Source organism: Heterocephalus glaber, unplaced genomic scaffold, assembly GCF_053883595.1.
Source record: "Heterocephalus glaber isolate CG9 unplaced genomic scaffold, H.glaber_assembly_v1.0 deba00000281, whole genome shotgun sequence".
NCBI classification, from domain to species: Eukaryota; Metazoa; Chordata; class Mammalia; order Rodentia; family Bathyergidae; genus Heterocephalus; species Heterocephalus glaber.
This window is the reverse complement of record NW_028258139.1, coordinates 10,105,580-10,128,965: the sequence shown is the minus strand read 5'-3', so window position 1 is coordinate 10,128,965 and position 23,386 is coordinate 10,105,580. Positions and strand designations below refer to the sequence as shown.

Genomic DNA, 23,386 nt, shown 5'->3' with positions numbered 1-23,386 from the left:
AAACCCAGTCTGGGAAACTTAGCCAGACCCTGTCTCAAAAATAAAATAAAATAAGGCTGAGGATGTAGCTTAGGGGAAGACCCTGGGTTCAATCTCTAATACTGAAAAAAAAAAAAAAGCTCTAATGCCCTGCTGCAGTACTGCCAAACTCAACTCCTTTGAAATTCCAGCCAAGCACCCACAGCAGAACCCAGTGTTTAGGGAATGGGAGCACAAAGCCTTGGTCTCACCCTTATACTGCCTAACAGAGAAAAACACAGCAAGCCCTCCAAGCCAAGAACATCTCCTGCACCCATTCATGAGTTTCCTACCCCTTCAAAATTAAAATCGGACACTTAATAAAGACACTCAAGCTGGCGGTAAGGGTTAAAAGAGAAGAAAGTAATCTAATCTCTGCTCCTTTTTACCAAATAATATTTTGTGAACATCTTGTACTCCAATAAGCATATTGCTTTCTTCCAGGAAATACTGGGAACAAAATCTGGTTTGGATTTGGACTGTTGTTTGACCAACTTGCAAATTGGTCTCCATTTCTTCAGGTTTCAGGGATCTAGATTTCAGTGGAAAGAACATTTCCCTCACAGAGGAAGAAACCCTCTCCCCCATCCTGCTAATCCAAGGCATAGGAATTCAAGGCATAGGAATCCAACTAACATGTGAAGCCATCATATTGGCAAACTGATTCAAAGAATTTAAGAGCTGGGAGATGTTAGATATGGTCTGGCCAAGGTTGTCAACATGTTTTATATTTTGTTTTTGTGGTGCCGGAGGTGGAACCAGAACCTCACACATGCTAGGCAAGTCCTCTGCTACTCCGCCCCATCTTCACCCCCAGTCTCCCCGCCCTCTTACGAATGAGTCAGAGCCTCACGCAAGCTACACAAATCTTTTTAACTACAGAATCTATTGTTCAAAAAAAGTCTTACTCAAAAATAAAAATAAAAAAATAAAAAAAAAATTTTTAAATGTCTTACTCAGAGGCCCAATACCTAAAACAGATAGAAGGGAAGCTGTTCTGCAAAACGTGGGTTAGAGGCACCAGAACCCAGATATGTAGCTCTGGCTTTGAAGCCCAGGAAGTCCCTGAGGGATTCCGTGGAGCAGTTTGAAAACCCTTAATGCAGACCAAGCCCCTCATTGCCCAGCCTTATGTGGCTCTGAGCTCCTGCAAAGCTAAGCCCCGAGCTGCCCCTGTTCCCCTGTTCCTGGATCCAGCCCCTGGAGCATTAGTTATTCCAAGAGCTCAGGCCTGTCATTCATTCAAGAATGAAAGTTGTCCAGGCTCATCATTCACATGTGGTATGGGGACCCAGTCCTTCTAGCTGACCTTTCTCCCCCATCCCAGGTCACACTAAGGCAGAAACAGGACTCCTCACACACTAGGCATAAACGACAGGAACTACTCCCACTGTACTTCTCCCCGTTTTTCTCAGTTGCCACCAGAAGCCCGGAATTCCTGGACTGCCTCGTCAGGCAGACTCGTTCCTGTCTGGCTCTGTGCAGCCTCAGGTCTCAGCCCCTTCCTATCTCACCTAACTCCTGTGACCTTCCCATTGTGCCGCACCCTCTGTTCCCACAGACAGCCACTAATTCAGGGGTAGCCAGATATTGTCTGGAAAGGGCCAGATGCTCACTTTCAGCTTTGTGTGACATGCAGTCTGTTTCCCACTGCTGGTGTCTGCTGCTGTAGCAGGAAAATGGTGATAGGTAAATGAGAGCATGTAACTGAATTTTAATACAACTTTCTGTACAAACCAGGTGACCCAACTCGTGTGCTAAATCCTCAGCTTTGTTTCTGGTCCCTCTCTTCCCTTTCTGGCTCTCCCTCAAGCTCCTTACTGCCCTGCAGCTTCTCAGGAGGCAGCCAGTTTCTCTCCCAGATGCCTCATTCTGATGGAGATGGGGAGGGGCCCTACCTTCTCATTTCTGAAACCCTCCAACGTCACTCTTTGTGCCCCTACACCTTATAGCAGTCCTCTGTATGCCTTTGAATCACTCCTCCGTAAACCTTGAAGTTGTGAACTCTGGCTCACTTCTGCTCTCTCCAGCACTCTACTTCTGCCATCATGCCTGCATTCTTGGTTCCTTGATGTCTTCTCCTGGGATCCTGACTTCCACCCTGTCTCAGCTCCCCACTCCCCTGGTTATAGCCAACATCCCCATCGTAACGAATAACTACACCCTGCCCGTAATCTGAGATCTAACATCTTGCTCTAACCCAACACCACCTCTCTTTCCACCTTCCTCCAGTTTGTACCCTGACTCCAAAAATTCATGCACCCTACCACATTGTGTCTATCCGCCCTCATGTGCACTCTTCCTTCCGACCAACTTAGATGCTGTGCTCCGTCATTAAAGCCACTCACAGGAGTGTATCCTCAGCTTCTGTATTCCCCTCTTCGTTTATTTGCTCCCCTAGAAGAATACCAGTTCTAATAAAATCCAACTACGTAGAGACCGACTTGATACTGAAAAGGATAGAGAAACATACAAAGCCTCTCATGACCTCCAGCCTCAAGTCTGGCCTTGATAATATCTGCCCATCCTACCTCATGTCCTTACTCCATTCATTCTTCTACTTTCTTAGATGACTCTTTTATACTTTTGCCTGCCTCTTCACATTTCCAGTACCCTCTTCCTCTCTCACATTTTTAGCTGATGACCTTGGTAACTCTTTTCCTGAGAAAACAAATACAGTCATCTCTGCCCACAGTCCCATCCGTATGCTTCTATATGGCTTCGAATCCAAACCATGTTCAACTGCTTCTTCCCCTGAGGTAACACCTTTAGTGTGCAGTAGATTGCCCTCCTGCCCTCTGAAGAAATCAATTCTTTCAGGAATTGTTTCCTTTTGCTTCTGTGCCATCAGATTTTCTTTCTCTGTTAGATTATTTCCATCACAAAAAATATACTATGTTATCTCCCCATCAAAATTCTCTTGACTCCACACCCACTTCTAATAACCACCTTTTTATTCTGCTCATTTTTACAGTAAAATTCCTCAAAAGAGTTGTCTATACAATAGCCACTAGCTTCCTGTGGCCATTTGGCACTTCAAATGTAACTAATTTGAAGTGAGATATGCTGTAAGTATAAAATGCACCGCATATTCCAAAGATTTAAATAAAAAGGAATGACAAACTCATTAATAATTTTCAAAATATATTACATGAATGACAATGTTTTGTTGGATTATTTTGTTCTTTTTTGGTACCAGGGATGGAACTCAGGACCTTGCGCTTGCAAGGCAGGCGTAGTGTCACTGAGCTAAATCCCAGGCCCACTGACAATGTTGTGACAATATTGAGTTAGATAAAAATATGCTACCAAAGTTAATTTCACCTGTTAGTTTTTACTTTTTTATGTGGCTACTAGAAAAGTTAAATTGCATATGTGGCTCCCATTTGTGGCTTACATTGTCTTTCCTCTGGAGAGGGCCGTCTATGCTCACTGCCTCCCGCTTCTTCTCCATTCTGTCTTCATCCTTTAACCTATTAGGCTTCTGCCCCATCACTCCACCAAACAGATGTTTCTAGGTCTCCATGGTCTTCATTTTGCTAAATCCCTCGGGCAGTCTCCCATCCATGTTATCCACAGCATCGGACAGAATTAACCATTGCCTTCTGACTGACTACTTTTTTCATGGTGCATCATTCCCTGCTTTTCTTCCCCAGCCCTACAAGTTACTCCATTTCAGCCTCTTTTGTTGATGTCTGTTCTAGCTGCCTGTCCATGTTGGAGGAGCCCATATTCATCCTTTCATATCTTTGCCTTCTTTAGTAGCTTCCTGGATGATTTTGCTTGACCTGGCCTTAAATATAATCTGTACAACTAACAAGTTTTGGACTCCAGCCTGAACTTTCCCCTTGACCTACAAACATAATAGAGGCAACTCAAGATATCCATTCAGGTGCCTAATGATCAGCTCCAGTCTCAAAAGGTTTACAGTCAAGGTGGCTGTGGCTGCCATTGCAACACTGCCCATCTTTCTCACTGCTCAAGCAAAATGTTGGAACCATCTTTTTATTCCTCTTTTCTCACACTTCACAACTAGTTCATCAGCCAACCCCATCGGCTTTGTCTTAAAACCAATATGTGACTCTTTCTCACGGCCTTCAGCCCCACCCTCTGGTCTAAGCCCCCAGACCTCCTACCTGACTACTGCAGTAGCCTGCTTCTGGCCCTGCCCACTACAGCCTATTTTTCTCATTCAACGTCAGAGTGACTCTTTTAAAACTTTAGTCAGATATGTCACTCTCCTGCTCAAAATCCGCACTGGTTTCCATCTCAGAGAGAAAGTAAATACCAATTGGGGTCTCTCTCTTTCCTCTCTGACTTCATTTCCCATCATCCTCCCCTTCTCCTCCTCTGCCCCAGCCATACTGGCAGCTTGTTGAGCCTCTAACTCCCTGCCCCTTCCTCGGGCATCAGCACCAACCCTTCTCTATCTGGAACAGTCACCCTTAATAGCTACAGGGTCACTCTCTCATTTTCTCCAGGTTTCTGCTCAAATGTTACCAGAGCAGAGCTCCATTCCAAGCCTTCTGTAAAAAGGAAGCCTCCCTATCACTGTAGGCTTCCCTCTGCCAGCACACTCTTGTTCTTAGCACTTGCCACTCTCCAATCATACAGTACCTCTTTACTGATTGCTCAGTTCCTGTCCTCTCTGTGTTTAAACTCCACGAAGGTAAGAGCTTTGCCCATTTTGCTGTAGCCCCAGGGTCTAGAACGGGGCCTCGTAGATAATAAGTCTTCCTGTTTGTTGGAGAAATAAATGTACAAGTACAGACAGAAAGTGTCCGAGCTGAAATCTCCATCTCAGTCACATGTATCAATGTATGGTTTTGCTTCCACTTGTACCTTTTTTCACTGAACCATGAGGTCATTCATATATTCATTCAGCATATAACTTCTGAGCAGCTGTTGTGTGCCAGCACAAAGTGGACTTCTGTGAGATTATTTATGTGTGCCCTGGAAGAAATCAAAGGGAGAAGCTTGTTAGGAGGAAGACGGTAGGCATGGAGAGAGCATATGAGGTTCCTGGCATTCATGGGAGAGGGAGCTAGGCTACCATGGAGGGGGCAGAGGGCACCCCCAAAAAGACAGCACACATCCGCTGCTTTATACCTGGGTCCGGGATCCCCAACTTGCCCAAATCCAGATGTGTTCCCATGCCTTTCAGATGGCAAAGGGCCCACGTCTTCCCTTGCTCAGCCCTCTCTGAGCTGTTGTGACACTCTCGACATAGGTGATACCCCCACTGCGGGAATGTTGACTTAAAGCCATTTGTGGACCCTCCCACTATCGCACCTGTGGTGCCTGCAAACTGCTGGTTCAGGCTTGATGCAACGATCGGAGCCCCAGTGACAAAACCCAGTCCTAACACCTCCTTTTTACCCTCTTTTCTAGGCTTTTTAGTGCAATTTTAGAACAAGCAACCAAAGCAGATGGGGCAAATGCTCTAGGAGGGAAAGGCGCTGGATTTGATGTGAAAGCGCTGAGGGCCTTCCGCGTGCTGCGCCCCTTGCGGCTGGTGTCCGGAGTCCCGAGTAAGTAATGCCATTATTGCTGTCTACAGTATTTCTTTATTAAAACTTCAACTTCCCTTTGCTAAACTGCCAAGAACACTTTGCGTAGGAACCTGATCTCCTACCAATGGAGGGTTTCCTTCAAAATGAGTCCCTTTGATTTAAAGAACCAAGGTCTCATGCAAGTACATCAAAACACATGTTGTCCCTGCTCTTATGAACACCTGGACAAAGTTCACAGTGGCCACACAGCCAAAGGAAGGCAGCCTGCACAAAGAGAACAACTCCCTTGCCATCTGATCAGCCCGCAGGCCGAGGCAGGGATTTTAAATACATTTGCTGCAAAAGAGCCAAGGGATCAGAGCTGGCTAATCCCCAAGGCTCACCGGGGATTTTAGCCAATAAGATTATCTCTACCTTCTGTATTTTTCCAAAGAACATCAGGAAAGCATCACTGGATGTTCTAAAAGTTCTGCCTTGCCATTTCACTCAGCCCTGTCCTCCTTTCATGTCAAATGGGGGATCCCATCCAAAGCTCTCTATATAAAAACAATACCTGTCATGATAAGAACGTGTTTTCCTGTGGAGTGGTACTCAGCTTCCTTTTTCTGGTAAAGGGAGATATTGTCCATCCGGATATTGGCCAAATCAACAACTCTCTTTCTGCCCACTATGGATAGCCCACAGGGATGAGCATTGGGTACCTGCATCAGCTCCAGAAAACCCCCTCTCACGTGCTCCCGGAGAACTCCCTTCATATCCTTCAATTTGTGATATGCAGGGGAAATTCTGGGCTTGTTTGCTGTTATACTTGTAGGTCAGCTCCATCAACTCATGACTCAAGATACAGGAGACACATAAGCCTGGTGTGGAAGCAGACTAGCTTGGAGATGGGAGCAAGGATCAGGAAAACAAACAGGTCCTCTGAATACACTGCTCTTGCTACCTATGCTGTGCACTGAGCTGCTGGCTGTGTTTATGCTGTGCAGTGATATCTCTTAGAGTCATAAAACCATATGCACATGGAGAACCCTGTGTCAACCTGTTGGTCTCTTTTGCTGCATGCACAGCGACTTAACTAACCAGCAGCAGAGCCAGGACTAGAGCCAGATCTCCCAACTTTTAGTTCCAACACTTGCCTACCGTATTAGACTACCTCTTTTAAAAAATTAAAGGCTGTGAATCCTTGTCATATATTTTTACACATATATCAGGTCTCTTCAGTTATGTTAAAGGCCTCTTGAAGCTCAGAATTGTGTCTTATATTGTCTCTGATTTTTGCACAATGCCTAGATTGGTCTCTAGACAAGGTAGAGAATTTACTAAGTGAAAGCAGGAAGTTGATTGTTTTCTTTGCAGTGGATCTCTCTGGCCAAAGATTGTGAATGGTTTCAAGCTCCAAAGCAACACAGAGCTGAGCCACACAAGCACAAAACTGACTTTCTCTACTTGGCCCCAACCATTTTGGGGAGCTCAAGAACAGGAAGAGTATATATAATGACCAAGACCAATTCACTTTGGTGAAGCCTAAACAATTCAGCCATAACCTAATAGACTAGCATCAGCAGATAAGAAGAGTGAGTAAGACTGACTTTGAACATGATTTAAGGAGCTTATAATGCCACAGCCAATGTGTCAGTGATAGGAACTGTGAATTAATCCAAAGCTTCAGCAAACAAAGCTGCCATGGACATAATAAATCTTACCCTGTTATGTAAGTGCTTATTAGGGGCCTGGATTTCACAGCATTGTATTAGGGTTAGTGCATATTTTAAAGATAAACACCATCCTTTCACTTGAGGAATTTGACAGTATAATAAAATAATGCATCAGTCAGCTTTTGCTGCAGAAGAAACAATCCTAAATGCTCAGTGACTCACAATCAGACACATGTATACCTGGCTCATGGTACATGAGGAGGTTGGTCAGTATGGCTTATCTGGGCTCCACTGGACTCTGGACTGGACCAGCCAGGTTGTAGGAGCAGCCACTGTGCAGAACTTGTCCTCATGGCAGGGGCAGATGCTCACAAAAGGAGTTACGGATCTACATCACACAAACAATTCCATGCTTATTCTTGCATGTGGTTCACATCATATCTGCTTGTGTCCCATTGACCAGAGCAAATCACACAGCCAATCTCAAAGATAATAGGACAAAGAAGTACAGTCATCCTTCTATAAGTGCATCCATGGAATCAACCACTAGCTGATTGAAAATATTTTTAATTGCATCAGTACTGAACATGTACAGACATTTCATCTTGCTGTCCCCTAAACAGGACAGTATAACAACTATTTACACAGAATTTACATCATATCCCAAATTGTAACTAATCCAGAGAAGACATGGGAGGATGAATATATGTTATGTGCAAAAATTTTGCCATATTTATAAGGGAACTGATCATCCTGGAACTTTGGTATCTGCAGGGGGCCCTGGAACCCATCTCGCATGGATACTGAGGGACAGTTGTATACTCTGCCTACAGAGAAGCATGGACAAATAACTGGGAACAAATAGTGCAGTTGGCCACAAAGAAATTGAGATTATCACCAACAGAAATAGTTACAGCAATTACTCTAGTACAGAAGTTCTTCATTAAACATGCAGATATTGAGAGCGACTCATGCTTCAGTGCATTATAAAGGAGAATTAGATTAGACAGAGAATCTAGGGTTCCACAATAGAGGAAACTTCCTGAAGAAAGTGACTTGTCTCAATCTGCACATCAGAAATGGTAGAACTGAATTACGGTGGGCAGGAAGAGTTAACCCTCCTTGGAAGGATTTGGTCATTTTGCTTCATAGGGACTCTTCTGTCATTAAGGAAACTAGTCCCTCTGCTTGTGAGGCAGCCACCCTCCCACAGCAGAAGTGCTGTGAAGCATGCATATTGCACCAAAGGATAAGCCATATGGAACATAAACATTACACAATGAACGTGAACAATAAATATGGAGAGTTGTGATTAAATATTTGCAATGTATATGTAAGGAGTATATTTGTTTGTGGAACAATAAGCAAGGGGTCATTTCCTCCTTTCTACATAATCCCATATGTCCTCCTGGAGAGAAACTTAAAAGGGAGAACTGAATAAAGGGAGCAGGCAGATGGAGGTGAGGCGGCATCTTCTAAATTTGTGAGGTCTTTGACAGAAATTCTGAGCAGCCCAGACTTGATCTAACTGACAAGTTACTTCCATGCAAGACCAGCACCACTCACCATGAGCATCTATTGATGCCGAGCACTGAGCTGGGCACCAGGACTCCGAGGTGCTTAGGACACTGCCCACCTGTCAAGATGCATGCATGCTCTAAAGACTTTCATGGGATACATTTTCCCTGAAGTGTGAAGATTTTAAAATTAGCTTGTTCAGGATGAAAGTGGAAAGTGTTATTTCTGGAATCATGTGGAATAGAAGCAAAGGTGAGAAGGAGCATCGAGAACAGGACGGTGTGTGGAGTGGGGTCAGACGCTTCTTATTTCCCTTTCACATTAGCAGTATTTCCTGGAGGTAAATCAGCACCAATCAGTCCACAAACATCATAAAATGTAATCCATAGGAATCTGTGGGAATGACTTATAACACAATGCTTTTGAGTAGAGTGCCTGACTCCTGTCACTCACTCTCTGACCTTGGAGAACTTGTTAAGCCTCTCTGTGCCTTAGTTTCCTCATCTGTAAAGTAAGAATAAGAATAGAACCTACCCCATATATTATTGAAAAGAAAAAATTAGCTAATGCATGCATAGCACTTGCTCACAGTAAGGGTTCAGTTAAATTACAGCAGATATTTATAGAGATGTAGGACAAAGTTACCATCAAGAGAAAAAAGAAATGCACTTTAAAAGATAAAGAATATTCAGGAGTTAAATAGCAACTTGAGGTTAAAAAAAAAGTAGCAGAGAGACTCATGGATGATTATTTGACTTGCATGGCATATGTAATGAGATGGTTCTAGAGAAGAGTTTAACAGGGACTGTGACAGTCTGGGAAGGTTTTATGAAGAAGGAAGTGTGGGGTGTGAGCCCTGACGTTTATGAAGAAGGAACAGAGAAGAGACAAAAGAGCATTTGGGGATCCTTGCCTGGGTCAACCCTGGCCAGCATGCATATGGACCAATCCCACCACCAAGAAGGAAGTAGTGACAACTGGGCAAGAAGGGCAGGGTGAGACGGGTTCCGGATGTCACATCGCCGGACAGCGCTCTAAAAAGCACATGCTGTTCCCTGTGTGCTAGAAACCAAAAGACTGCACTGCAGAGAGATGGCGAAATGTCTTGGCAATCTACCAGGGTGTCAGAGCTAACAGTACATCAGGAACTCACCCTGAAATCAGCTGGTTGGTAGAGCTGAGGTCAGAGCCAGACCCAGGCAGACCGCTGCTCTCCCAATGCTGCGGTCTCCATTCCAGAGCCTACTTCTGAGGCACCTTGTGTTCTGCAGAATGCTCTGCAAGATGATCTTATTCTGCATGACACCAAACAATTCTTTTTTTACTGTTGTACATAGAATTAATCTGTTGAGATTTGGATCTGGAATGTTCCTCAAAGGCCCATATGTTGAAGATGTGGTCTTCAGCCCATGGTGCTTTGGGGAGGCAGTAGAACCCTTAGGAGGTGAGGCCTGGAGTTAAGTCCTTGGAGGTGTGCCCTTAAAGGCTGTGTTAGGACCCCTGCCTCTTCCGCGCTCTCCTCTTTCCACCATGAGACGAGCAGGTGTGCACCACATCACACACTCCCACCGTGATGCTCTGCTTCACCACAGACCCAAAAACAATGGGGGTTAAGCAACCATGGACTGAAACCTCAAAGCTGTAAGCCAAAATAAGTCTTTCCTCCTCGCAGTAGATTATCTCAGGTATTTTGTCACAGTGATGGAAAATGGACTCTCACACAATCTTTGACTAAAAGATGCCTGCTGCAGAAGTTAAAAACTCACCTGTATGGCCAAGTCCCCAGGTGAACCACACTCATCCAGAGATGCAGTTTTCCTCCTCTAATGGGTTCTTCCCTCCTGGGGATACATAACTGTGAAACTGCCCAAGCTGATTAGCAAACACTGCTGGTTAATCAGACCCACCAGGGGCATATTAGAGCTACTAAAAACAACTTTTCTGAGTGTTTTCACACATTTAAGCTTCAGAAGCAGTCATGCCATCCTGCCTGGGATTTGCTTTTCATAACTTAAGCCACAGTGGATTTGCAAACATGGTTACTCTCCCAGGCAAGGGTTTCATGACCTGGGAGTGCACCTGCTCTATGCCAGACAGGTGGAGGGCTTGGCCTGGATGTGGTCCTGGCAAACAGTAGGATACCCTCACTTGTATTTAAAGATACTTCACCATTCCAGATTCAATGCAGGAAAGTCAGCCTAGGGCATGGTCTTGAAATCATGTAGGAGTCAGTCAGTCCCTGATATTGACGTACTTTGGAGGAGTTTGAATCTTGAGAACCTCCTGTGTCACCGTCTTCCCAGGCTCCCCGAATCCTTGTCATTGTGACATAACCCCTAAAGTGCTAACCCCTGGTGCTTCGGAGACCAGGCAGCAGATAGAGGACCCAGAATCCAGTCCTGTCTCACCCTGGTTAGCCAGGTGGCCTCAAGCAAGGAAGCTCACCCTCTGCCTCTGTCCTCCGTCTGTAACTTGAAGGATTTAGCCCTCGCTCCTACTCCTGTGTATCCTCCCTTGCACACCAGCCCATTTTGCTGCAGGGTACACTGCTCTTCACCCCTTCTCCATGGACTGCTCCCTCTCCCCTATTCCTTATTTTCTATTTTGCTTTCTCTACCTTTTCATCTCTTTTGCCCTAAAAGTTTCCTTATGTGCCATGGGACCTTAAACCAAAAGTGAGGGAACATTTGCAGAGCTTGCTGCAAGGACATGGGAATGTGCTGTGGGCCCCTACTTCTCAGAAGACCAGAAGCTCCCTAATCCCGTGGCTCACCTTTCTACAGCATCTTCCAGGCCACCTCCTGTACCACCTCCTTCCAAGACACAATGTTCATAGCCCTCCTCCTGACTCTGAATATTTGAGCTGGAAGCAACTACAGGCATCTGGTCTGACCAAGTGTCCATTGCACAGATAGGAGCACTGCAGCCAGCAGGTTTGATGGTCTGCATGAGGTCGTAGAGCTACCTGGCAGTGGCAGGTGGAACTGGGTTCCTGTGCCGTCTGAAGGCTGACTCTCCAAGCCATGTGATAGCCCCTGTTTAGTAGCCTTGGAGCTCACAGAATGCCTGGCCCACATCGGTGTATACGCACTAGGAGGAAAGCAAGTTCAGGGGATGTGGTGGCCTCCTCCCTGCCCGGTGCCTGGAGCAGCCCACAAGCTTTGTTTCTGAGGACACAGGAACTGGCCTCCCCAAGGAAAGCTGATGAGTGCCTCTCAGTGGCCTGCTTTGCTGCATGGAGTCCCAAGTTGGCATGGCTTGCCTAGCGAAACAGGATTTGGAGGGCTGGGGATTTAGCTCAGTGGCGCAGTGCGTGCCTCTCAAACACCGAGGTCCTGAGTTTGATCCCCGGTACAAAAAAAAAAGAACAGGATTTTGACTACTGTCCCACCTTCCCACCCACCCCCCATTCCTTCCATGTTGGCAGCTGCTGGGAACTGATACTCCCACTCTCCCACCTCACCTGACAGTGATTCCTGATCTGTCACTGCACATGGCTCCTCTCTGGACCCCCTCTGTCCTCTGATTGGCTGATCTGCCCCTCTTCCTTCCTCCAGACACCTCTGAAACATGAGTCTAGGATGAAACCATAGTTCTAGCTATGCTGCCCACTCCCCTGATTCCCTGCTTCCTTCTCTGCCTCAGTTTCTCTTACCTGCCAAGTGAGGTTAATAGTGGGTATGCCATTGATAAGGATGAGATTTCCCCTTTGAAGGCCTTCTAGCCACAAAAACTCTTTTAAATTTACCTCTTGATGGAGATTAGATATTGTGAAGAGCCACCACATCAGGGAGTAAAAAAAAGAAAGACAACCCACAGGCAGCAAAGTAGGTTAATTTACAAGAGCACATTTCACAACTTCCAGTCTCTGCTGTCATGGCTTTTTACTGAAAGGTAAATCAATAACAGTATGTGTGACTCAACTGGGAAAATCTCTATTATTTGGTGCTCTGGACAGGCTAAGAAAATAACAATGACACAGAATGAATCTCATCACACAGCCTCATCTCATACTTACTAACACTCACAGGCTCCCCCAATCATGATAATTCCTTTTTTGATTTGAGAATAAAAGTAGATGGTGATTAATGTTAGGGCTATCACCAACTAAAAGCAATGTAAGACATTGGGGCAATGCTTGCAGACTCCGAGAGCTCTATTAGCTGACTAGCCAGCCCAGTAGCCCAGGAGGTCAGGGATATCCCTCATCTACAGACCGACAAGTACATTCCCAAGTGCTTCCTCAAAGTAACACAGGGTGACTGTGCATCCATCTCCCAGTGGGGAAAACTCAACCCAGGATTTGGGTCTCTTGCCAAGGAGAGTATGGTTTTCCCCATAGAGAGAAGTTATGCTGGGTGTGGGGAATCCCATCTGGTGTTAGAGATTAACGACAGTTGAAAGTTGGGTAGTTGTTTTGTGTGTGTGTTTCAAGGGACTGTGACTCTTTTGGTGCCAGGGACTGATGAGAAATGGTACTATCACCACCTTGAGAATTATGATGAAATGGGCCACTCTGTGCCTGCAAGGGAGGAGACCTGGGATCCAACATCTGGCCTGCTGTGTGACCTTGTCCTTTAGCCTCTGACTTTTAGTTTCCTTATCTGTGAAAGGATGAGCCTAAACTGCATTACCCCTTTAACCATTAATCAAAATATGTCATCTTAAATGATTGAAAAACACTTAGATTAGTAGAGCACTGTTCTGGATGTGTCTGTGGATGAATGACATACAGGCCAGCAAACTGAGTAAGAAAGACCTGCCCCATGTGAGTTGCACCAATCAATAGGCTTGTAGCCTGGAAAGGATAAAAGGAAAGAAGTGTTTAGAACTCCTGTTGAAGACAGGACATCAGTCTCCAGTTCCTTCAGCCTTCCAACACAGACTCACACTGGCAACTCTATAGTGAGCTTCCATCCATTCAACCTTGGACTGGTGTTGGATTCTTGATCCTTCTGGTTCTGTGGCTTCCATCTTTTTCGGCTGAGTAGCAACTGGATCATCTGGCTCCCAACATGCATTGTAGACTCTTCTGCCTCTGATCCCACAGACAGCCAATATGGGCTCTCCTGCCTCTGATCCTGTAAACCTAGAAATAAATCCCCTTGCGTGCTTACACATATATTTTCTATTGGTTCTGTTCCTCTAGCAAACTCTAACTTAGATAAGCCCTAAAATTCCTCTGAGCATTATCATTCTGTGCTTCTATGATATAGAAGAGCAGTAACCTGAGAATTTCTATTTAGTCACTAATTCTAGACCTAAGATAGTCACTGATGGGTGTGATCTTTGCAACTCCCTTCACTCTTTCAGCTCCCCATACAATACAATAGCGATCAGACAATTCAGAGAGAAGATATGTCATATGATAAATCAGCAGGCATTTACTGAGCACTGATCACGAGCCTATGACTGTGGCAGGTAACCTAACAGTCACAGAAACCAGGTGAGCTTCTTAAACTCAAGAGCTCCATTATTGATTCTCCTCTGTGCCTGGACGTTTCCTGGAGCTCCTCAAACATAAATGAACAACCATAGCAAGATGACTATGACTTAATTAAAAATAATGGTTCTAATAAAGGCCACTTAAGCTTGTAAATGGCCCATGCTTTCTAAGTGCTGTAAAGAAAAATGAATCAAATGAAGACGCAGTGAGGTCAGTGTTCTGTGAAGTGATCAATACATAGAATGTGAGCTCAAGTATCTGTTATCTTGATTAATTTTCCTGTGCTGATTTATGACATTTCATGGTTAAGAACATAGGTGTGGAGCACCACTACCTAGGTTCAAATCCCCAGAGCCACCATTAGTTCAGTTTCCTGATCCATTGAATGGGGGGGGGGGGGGCGTCAAAATGACTTCTAAATAAGCAAGTACAGATAAAGCATTTAGAGATGTGCTTACACGTAAGAAGTGTGTTAGTCAGCTTCCCATCACTGTGACAAAATGAGAAAATCAACTTAAAAGAAGGAAAGATTTATTTTGGCTCACAGTTTCAGAGGTTTCAGTCTATGGTTGCTTGGCCCCATTACTTTGGATCTGTGGTGAAGTGAAATATCATGATGGAAAGTCATGGTGAAGCAAAGCTGCTCACCTTATAGTAGCTAGAGAGCAAGGGGAGAGGGAAAGTATCCAGGGCAAATCAGCCTCTTCAAAGACCGGCCCTTTTGACTCACCTCTTGCAATGAGGTCCACCTCCTAAGGCTCCCACCACCTCTGAACAGCATTCCCAGCCAGCCCTTCGATACATGAGCTTTTGAGGGACATTCCAGATTAAAACTGTAACAGGAAGTACTCAGCAAGGATCAACTATTAGTCTGATTTTCTACCTAGTTACTTCAAGCTCCAATTTGAAATTATAGAGGGAAAGGACTCTATGATTTTTAAAATAATGTTTGTGTTAGCTTTCCATTACTGTAGTAAATATCCAAGATAAAGAGGAAAGAAGAAAGGTTCATCTAGCTCATGGTTTCAGGGGTTTCAGTCCATGATCAATTGGCCCTGTTGCTTTTGGGCTTGTGATGAGGCAGCATATCATGACAGGGAGTGCATGGTAGAGTAAAACCTTTCTCATGGACAGAAAGCAAAGGAAAGAGAAAGAGATCAAGGTCCCACAATGCCCTCCAGGGTTATACCCACAATGACCTAAAGACCTCCTAGTAGGCCCCACCTCTTACAGACACTCCCAGTAGCACCATGGTGACTACTGGGCCTTTAATACATGGGCCTTTGAGAGACATTCCAGATTCAAACCATAGCAACTTCATTCAAGTGTAATTTACACTTAGTACAATTCACACATTTTAAATGTATGGTAACAAATGTAAAAACCTTACCATCTTATAATATTTCATTTACTCAGCGTCTTGTCTGTCCTGTGTGATTGTTGCATATCTTTTATATGTAGATTATATTATAAGCCACACCCTACAGTGTTATCATTTTCACTTTAAACAATGAGCTGTCTTTTTTTTTTTTTTTTTTTTTGGTACCGGGGATCAAACTCAGGACCTTGCACTTGCAAGGCAGGCACTGGAACCACTGAGCTAAATCCCTGGCCCAATGAGCTGTCTTTTAGGTAAATTATGAGAAAGATAAAGCATAGTCTTTCACATGTACCTACAATTTGCCATTTCTGGTATTTCCACACAGTTCTGTAGACACAAGTTCCTTCTGGTATCATTTTCTTTAAAGAATAAAGAATTTCTATCACATAGATCTACTTCTGAAAAACTATTTCAGCTTTCATTTATCTTAAAATGCCTTTACCTCATATTCTTTTTGAAGAATATTTTTCCTGGATATAGGATTACTAATTGACAAGGTTTTTCTTCCATAACTTTAAATGTGTCATCCCATTTTCTTCTGGCCCCAAATGTCTCTGATAAGAAGTCACTGATATTCTCATCATGGTTCCCTTGAACATATTTCTCTTTTCACTGACTCATTTCAAGATTTTCTGTCTATCTTTGGTTTTTTAGAAGTTTGACTGGAATATATACTTCATCGTGGTTTTCATTATATTTGTTCTGCCTGGCATTTTGCTAAGATTCTAGGATCCATCCCTAAATGGGAGGAAAATTTAGAAAACATCTTGGCCATTATTTCTTCAAATATTTTTTTCTGTACCGATCTCATGCTTCTCTTTCTGGAACCCCAGTTACACATATGTTTGGCCATCGTGTATCATCGCATTGGTCCCTGGGGCCTTGTTCAGTTTTCTTCATTCTTTTTTTCTGTCTCAAAAATTGGATAATTTCTATTGATTCCCCATCCAATTCACTCACTTTTTCCTCTACTGTTTCTATCTTCATTGAGTCTGTTCAGTAAAATTTCCCTTTGTTGCTTTTCAATTATAGAGATTTCATTTTGTTCCCTTTTATAACTTCCACTTATCTGTGGAATTCTCTTTCCTCTTTAACTATATACTCATTCCTTTCATTGAATATGTTTTCCTTTAATTTAAGTATATATATGACAGCTGTTTTAAAATTCTTGTCTACTAAATCTAACAACTGAAAAATCATTTCTGTCTCCTGTTGATTGCTTTTTTGACTATGTGTGCTATTTTCTATTTCTTTATATAGCTAGTGATGACACTTTCATGTTTCTTTATATATCTAGTGATTTTTATGAATATTGGAAACATGGGTAATACATTGTAGAGACTCCAGATCCTTTCATCTTCCTAAGTGTGTTAATTCTTCAACAGACAGTTCAGTCACTGGCCGAGCTCCGTGTGGGCTTGGTTTTATGTTTGCTGATGCAGAGCCATTGAAAACCCAAACCCCTCAACCTCAAGTGCCATTTACCCTTCAAATTTTGTCCGACTTTTATTTTAGGCTGTTTCAGGATAGATCTGGAATCCATCTCTCTCGTGGGTAAGGTTCTTACCTTATGGTGTGCCTTCCTGGCTCCTGAGTTGGTTGTTCAGGTGGTAAATGAGATGTTGACTAGATCTCCCCAGTATAGCAAGGCAGAACTCCAGCCTCCTACACCTCTGTTTCTCCAGCACTTACAAATCAGCAGCGCCTCTCTTCTGCTTTCGATCCCATCGCAGCTGCTATCTGACACAGCTCAAGACTTTCACCCAGTATTTTCACAGCCTAGTCCTGAGCCAGGGACACACAAATGATACAACACAAACTCCCAGTACCTCTTGTCTACCTAGCTGCCTCCTCTCTGGTGTCCCACCACATTGCTTTCGCTGCCCAAACTGTGGTCTGCTGTCGGCCTTGTTAGCTCAGTGGGACTGCCGTGGTCGGCTTGGGTCAGTGGCACTGCCACTGTTTGCAAGGACTCTAGCTTTTTGTGAAGCAAAAGGGAAATTGTGCTCTGACAGAAAAACGGGACAACATGGTTTCATTTCTTTCAAGGTCATACTCCTGGGTTGCTTTATGACCACATTATGAAACAGTTGCTTCTTATATTTTTGTCTAGTTTTAAGCAGTGTTTATGGTGAAAGGGCTAGTCTGGTGCCTGTTGATCCAAAAGAGCTGGAAATGCAAGTATATTTGACTAAATCATAAAATGAGTGATTCATGTGTTAACATATGTAAGAAATTCCCCATACATTATATGTTATACATTGTATTTTACACAGTGTTACAGATATAGTATTATTTTATATAAGTTACATATTAATTCATTTGTCATTAATTTATTGAGGACTTACTCTGTGTCAGGCACAGTAGTAGTTGGAGGAAGGAAAGGTACTAAAATATTTTTGACATATTTAGAAAGTAACAGCCAAGCAAATTTTAGAATAGAATAGTCTTTCTCATACAATGTCCTCATTTTAAACATGTTCAAACCTTAATGTAAAAGGTGACATGATTTGTCATGGCCACACAGATATTAATTCCAGAAGACGAAATAGCTTAGCATATTTTCCACTAAATCTAAAATTCATAGGTTTTTAAAACTAAGTATAATGTTTGGAGACTTTCCCTCTATAGAAAATTTTATCAGTGCCAAAAATTCCATCAAAGTCCCTATAGATGAATTAGTAATTTAAGCCAGAATGAAAAAATAAGTAATTCTGGGACCCTAAGAACATTTTGTTTCCATTTCACAGAAAGATTAACATATGGTGTGGAGTCACCATGAGTTCACAGCAGTGAAAAAGCTTGGTTCTTTGTGACACTCCACCTCAGCCAAGAAAGAGGAGGCTATGAGTTGCCTGGGTATAAAGTACTTGTTGGAAAAATAGAGATATAAGAAGGTTATCTTTATAACTCAACTTAATAACTGCAGTAGATTTCATTTTCCACCAAGAACATGGAGAAATATTGCAGTTTTCCCAAAAGCTGTACCTTTTATATGTTTCTGAAGAAAGGATTGACAGTCTGCGATGAGTACAACCAAACCACTACACCCTCCCATTTAAGCTTATCACCAAGTATGTCCCTCCAAGAACCTCAGTCCTGGCTCTTGCCCTACAAGAATTCACTGGAAGATGTTTGCCAACCCTTTAGAATGTGTCTATGAATTAAAAGACCCTGTTCCCTAGTTCTGGGGGTGAAGGCGGTAGAAAAAGTTATGCCCAATGAGAGGACTTCCCTATGTGATTTCTTCCATGAGTTGTTCCGACTGCATTTGCTTTCAGACATGGCAGACATGATCATTTAAATCACTTGTCCTAATAAGGACAATTAGACACACTGGAAAAATATTCTAAATGTTCTCTTTTTAAAACTTGAAAAAGATGCCTGACAGAAATAAACATGAATCCTCTCTGGAGAAAAATTAACAGCATCAAAGTCGTTAAATTTTTTTGAAGGATAGTTTTGTGTAAATTAGGTCTGACAAAATAACTGGCCACACAAGAAGACAAAATTAATGAATAAAAATTGGCAGAAATGTAGTCAATAGAAACAGAACAACAGGGGATCTAAATACTGAAATTAATCAGATAATGAAACTAAAAATGATTGTATTTCTTATATTTAAAGAGATCAATGTAAAGATTAATAATTATTCGGAAAAACCAGAAGATATGGAAAAGAACCAAATGTATATTTTAGAAATGAAGAATACAATTCCTAAAATATAAAATGCACTGGTGGGATTTAAAAGATCTTGGCATAGATGAAAACAGAATTATTGAACTCTAGAAAGGGCAGGGAAAAAACATCTGAGATGGAAGCACAGAAAAGCAAAGAATGAGAGGTACAGAAAAGAATGTGAAAGTTTGGGGAACAAATAGATGAATTTCATAAAATAATTTTTCTACATTTATAGGTAGATTCTGATTTTTTCCACTGATATAGTGAATTACATTTTAATTTGTTATTAAAGGTTTAGTGATTGGCTTGGTGTGGAAGGGTATCCTGACGGGAAGGTGCAGAAACAGGGCTTCTTTAGCGCTACCTCCAGTCTCTGTGTTGCCCTGAGTGATTCTTACATGGCTGTTTGTCTGGTGGGGAGTTATATACTGTAACATCTTTGTCTTACATAGTTCCCTGTATGTATTCTATATTGTACAATTTTTTCAAAAAGGTTAAATTAAAAAGAAGGTGTTGGCCCAGGAATCTACATTATGGGCAGGTGCCAAAAGAGATTGCCTCCTATTCTGCCTATAGGAGAGCCATGCAATTTGTCAACAATAAAGAGGCAGCAGAAAGGGCTACTAAATTATAGTCCAGTCATCCCAGTGAATTAGAGCTGTCTTGAGAAATATGCTGTTGAGGACTATGGGCCCCACCTGGACCAGAGGGACAGAAGCCATGACTCATAACAACATCTGCTATGGCATGGGGTTGTAGTAGTGGCACATGTGCAGTGTACTTGCCATTTTTGCCTGGATGGTTGCTAAGAAGTTTTAGAGTAGGTTTTAACTCCAGCACTACCATTTACCAGGTGTATAGTCTTGGACAAGTTGACTGTCTTGCCTCATTTCCCTTGTATTTGTGAAGAGAGTGCCCATTTCAATGGAAGGATGTATGGAAAGTGTTAACACAGTGCCCAGAACATGCCAAGTCCTCCAGATGGAGTAGCTAACTTTATCATGGTTGTTTGGTTTAGATCACCTTGTCTCCCTTCTGTCATATTTAATTTTCTCCTAACCTCGGGATTGTCTTTATATCTTTTTCTCTGAGCTTTTTACTCTAACCTACATTGATAATACCAAAAAATGTTAATCCAACCTGAAGTTGGATACTTATTACTCTTAAAGTTTTAAATTGATTGGGCAACAGAGTATCCACCATCCCTTCCCTAGGACAGCCCTCCTTTAGTGTTCATCAAGCCTCTTGTGTGATGCAGAAATGTATTAATATGGAAGGGATAAATTAAAATAAAGGAAAATCTCTAATGTATAAGAACATTCAAATAAAAACATGCAAAAATTATAAAACCTGAGACTTCCTATTTAACAAGAAGAGTCTTTTCCAGTAAGAAAGTGCATCAGGCAGTGACAAATTTACTCCTTAACTCCAAGGAGTGCTACCTCCCTTCCTAGTTCTAGACCTATTTTCTTTCAAAAATCCATTAGGCCTGTGAGACCATTAAGTGTCTGTTGCTCCATTAGCCAAATGAAGTCCCAGAATGTGATCTGTGAGATTCATCATGTCTTCAATTTCTACCTAGTTCAAACTGGTTCGTGTAGATCAGAAGTAAGCACGAGTCAGTAATCACCACAGGATGATAGTGGTGGTGGTGGTCATGGTGAAGGTCACAACCAAAAATGTTTATAGGAACATTTTCTTTTATATTCAGTCAGGTGTGACCTTGGGAGATGGGGTCCTTGGGTTGGCTAGGGAGTTAAAGTCAGAGACTGTTTATCTAATCACTCTTCCTGGAAGGACACCTGTTGATGCCCAAAACATGGAAGTGTTCCAAATAGGGTACCTCCTGCTGGCCTAATGAAATGATGATGGTGGCAAAGAGGAAGCCAAGGATCTTTTGGCAGCTACTTCACCTCCTGGTCCTGTCTGCCAGGTAGCTTCTGTTTGCCCACCTCGTTAGCTCTTGACCCCTTCCTTTGCTCTTAGGCAGAGGTGCTGATCATATGGACTGTGTCAAAAGACTGCCTTGCCTTCCGTAGTCAGATTCAGTCGGTGGAGAACTGAGCAGTGGCTCAGCAGGAGGCTGGAAGGTGAGGTTAGGGGTCCTGAGTACCCAAAGGCTCCCCTGAAGGGCCTTTTTAGATGGCTTTGCAACAGCCTTTCTAGATGACCCTCTCCTCCCCCTCCTTATAGCCACTCTCTCCACACTTCTTCAGCCCTAGGAGGAATGAGAGGAACCCCCAGGACTTCACACGCTGCCTTGTGGCTCTCCTTCCTGCACCCATGCCCTCATACAATGTACCAAGTACCTTGAATAATCTCTACTCGAGTTACCTTGTTTCCTTCTGGAATCTGCTGTTCTCATATTTGAAACTTGATTCCATTCTTTCTGAAAATAAATTCTGAGTACTTATCATGTGTAAATCACGTAGAGGGAATTCGGAGTCTACTCTCTAACAGAACAACTGCAGATATACTCAGCTGGGCAGTGATATGTAATAGGGTGATGCTACAGAACAGGTTAAAGGGCGAAAGAATTAAAGACAGGACAATCCTAGCAGGAGACAGTAAGGACAGAAGAATCTAAAAAGGCAAACAGCAGATGTGACGGATATTATGCATGAGGCATTATTTGCATTTGGTGGAGAAACAAACAAGAATGAATGTAGGCTTTCTGCCTGGCAGGATAGGATTTAAGAAGGAGATGAGTTCAGGTGCAGATTTCTTGCATGTGATGAGATGGTGGGACAACCTAGTAGAAGCGTTTAGTGGGCTTATGGAGAAACATGACTTGGACTTGAAAGGGCAAAAGAAACACAAGTGCTGGGTGGCAAGTGAGTGAAGCGAATGAATTTTCAGAGAGAGAGAGAACAGCATAAATATGTAGGGGAAGGTTAGAGAGCCACACAAACGGTCAAAGACTCACCAAATAAAAGGGCGCAAAGGAGCTTTTGGCTCCCCTGTGGACCCAGCCTACATGTCCATTCCTTTGGGAATGGTTTTGTATTTTCCCAGGTTAAGTTATTCTCTTTCTCCTTTATGCTTCTAAAGCTCTTTGGGCACAATTCTTAGGCAGGTTATTACCTGATTTTGTAATTAGCCTTTCCATGTTTGCCTCCCCACCTAGTTGAAAACTCCTCATGGTCAGGGACTGCATCTTTTGTGTCTCTGTGGCAGTCCCCAGACTCAAAAAGGTCCAGCGGGAAGGGAGGGTGTAAAGCAGGTGAGGAATTAATTACAGAGGTGGAGGAGAACTAAAACTGTGCATTGTCACTGGGACAAGGAGAGAAGAGAGTCTCAAAAGGAAGGGAAGAAGCAAGAATGGCGAAAAGCTACCAAAAAAGGACAGCCAAGCCAAAGGTGTGGGTTGGCCAGAAGGAGGCCCCAAGCCACCTGGAGTGTGCAGGCTTGGAAAGAACGGTAATGACAGAGACCACCACACTGTCCAGAGAGAAAATCCATGCAGCATCACTCATACCTATAAAGTTGCAGTGTTGGATCGCAGTTGCCAGGCTCCTCCATAACTCTGGTCAGTAGCTTTTATGGCCGCTAGAAGGAGCGACCAACATCATTTACACTCCCTGGTTTGCAGCAGAGGTGTACATCTCCCTGCCTTGCCATCTGCAGTGATCGTGTATTCATAATAAAGTCACATATGTGGGGATTTAGCTCAGTGGTGCTACGCCTGCCTCATAAGATCAAGGTCCTGAGTTCGATCCTTGCTACCACAAAAAAAATTAAAAATAAATAATAATAATGACACATATGAAAAATTTAATAAATAACCCTGTCTTTGATCACACCAGTTAGTGTGAGTGTTTTCTGGATCCAGTGTTGGCTTCAGTGCTTTTCTGATTACAGATTACCTGGCAGGGTGAGGTTTGGGCCAGGATCACCTCATGCCTACATCTCAGAACCCCAGCAAGGCTGGATATTATTGCTGAGTCTCCAGGCTGACCAGTACTCTGGGGCCTTGCTTCTCAAAGTTAAGAAGATGAAAATGTGGTTAGAAATGAAAAGCACACCCACCCCAGAGGGACTGGACCTGAATCTGCACTTTAATAAGTTCCCAGGGGACAGGCAGGCAGATTGCCTGAAAGGTTCCACCTGAGAGCCTGGCCACACTCATGACAATAACAGTTGTCACTTTAAAAGAATTTACCATGAGCCAGAC

At 43.2% G+C, this 23,386-nt stretch overlaps 1 protein-coding gene across 50 annotated transcripts in view; it reads left to right on the top strand.

The window, feature by feature from the left end:
* Cacna1c (calcium voltage-gated channel subunit alpha1 C) overlaps positions 1-23,386 on the top strand; it is a 733,897-nt gene that overhangs the window by 502,020 nt on the left and 208,491 nt on the right. For all 50 annotated transcript variants that reach the window (XM_087182459.1, XM_087182482.1, XM_087182545.1 and 47 more), the window contains one exon: positions 5,410-5,549. In XM_087182459.1, the coding sequence (XP_087038585.1) occupies positions 5,410-5,549 (140 nt within the window). The remainder of the gene's footprint in view (positions 1-5,409; positions 5,550-23,386) is intronic.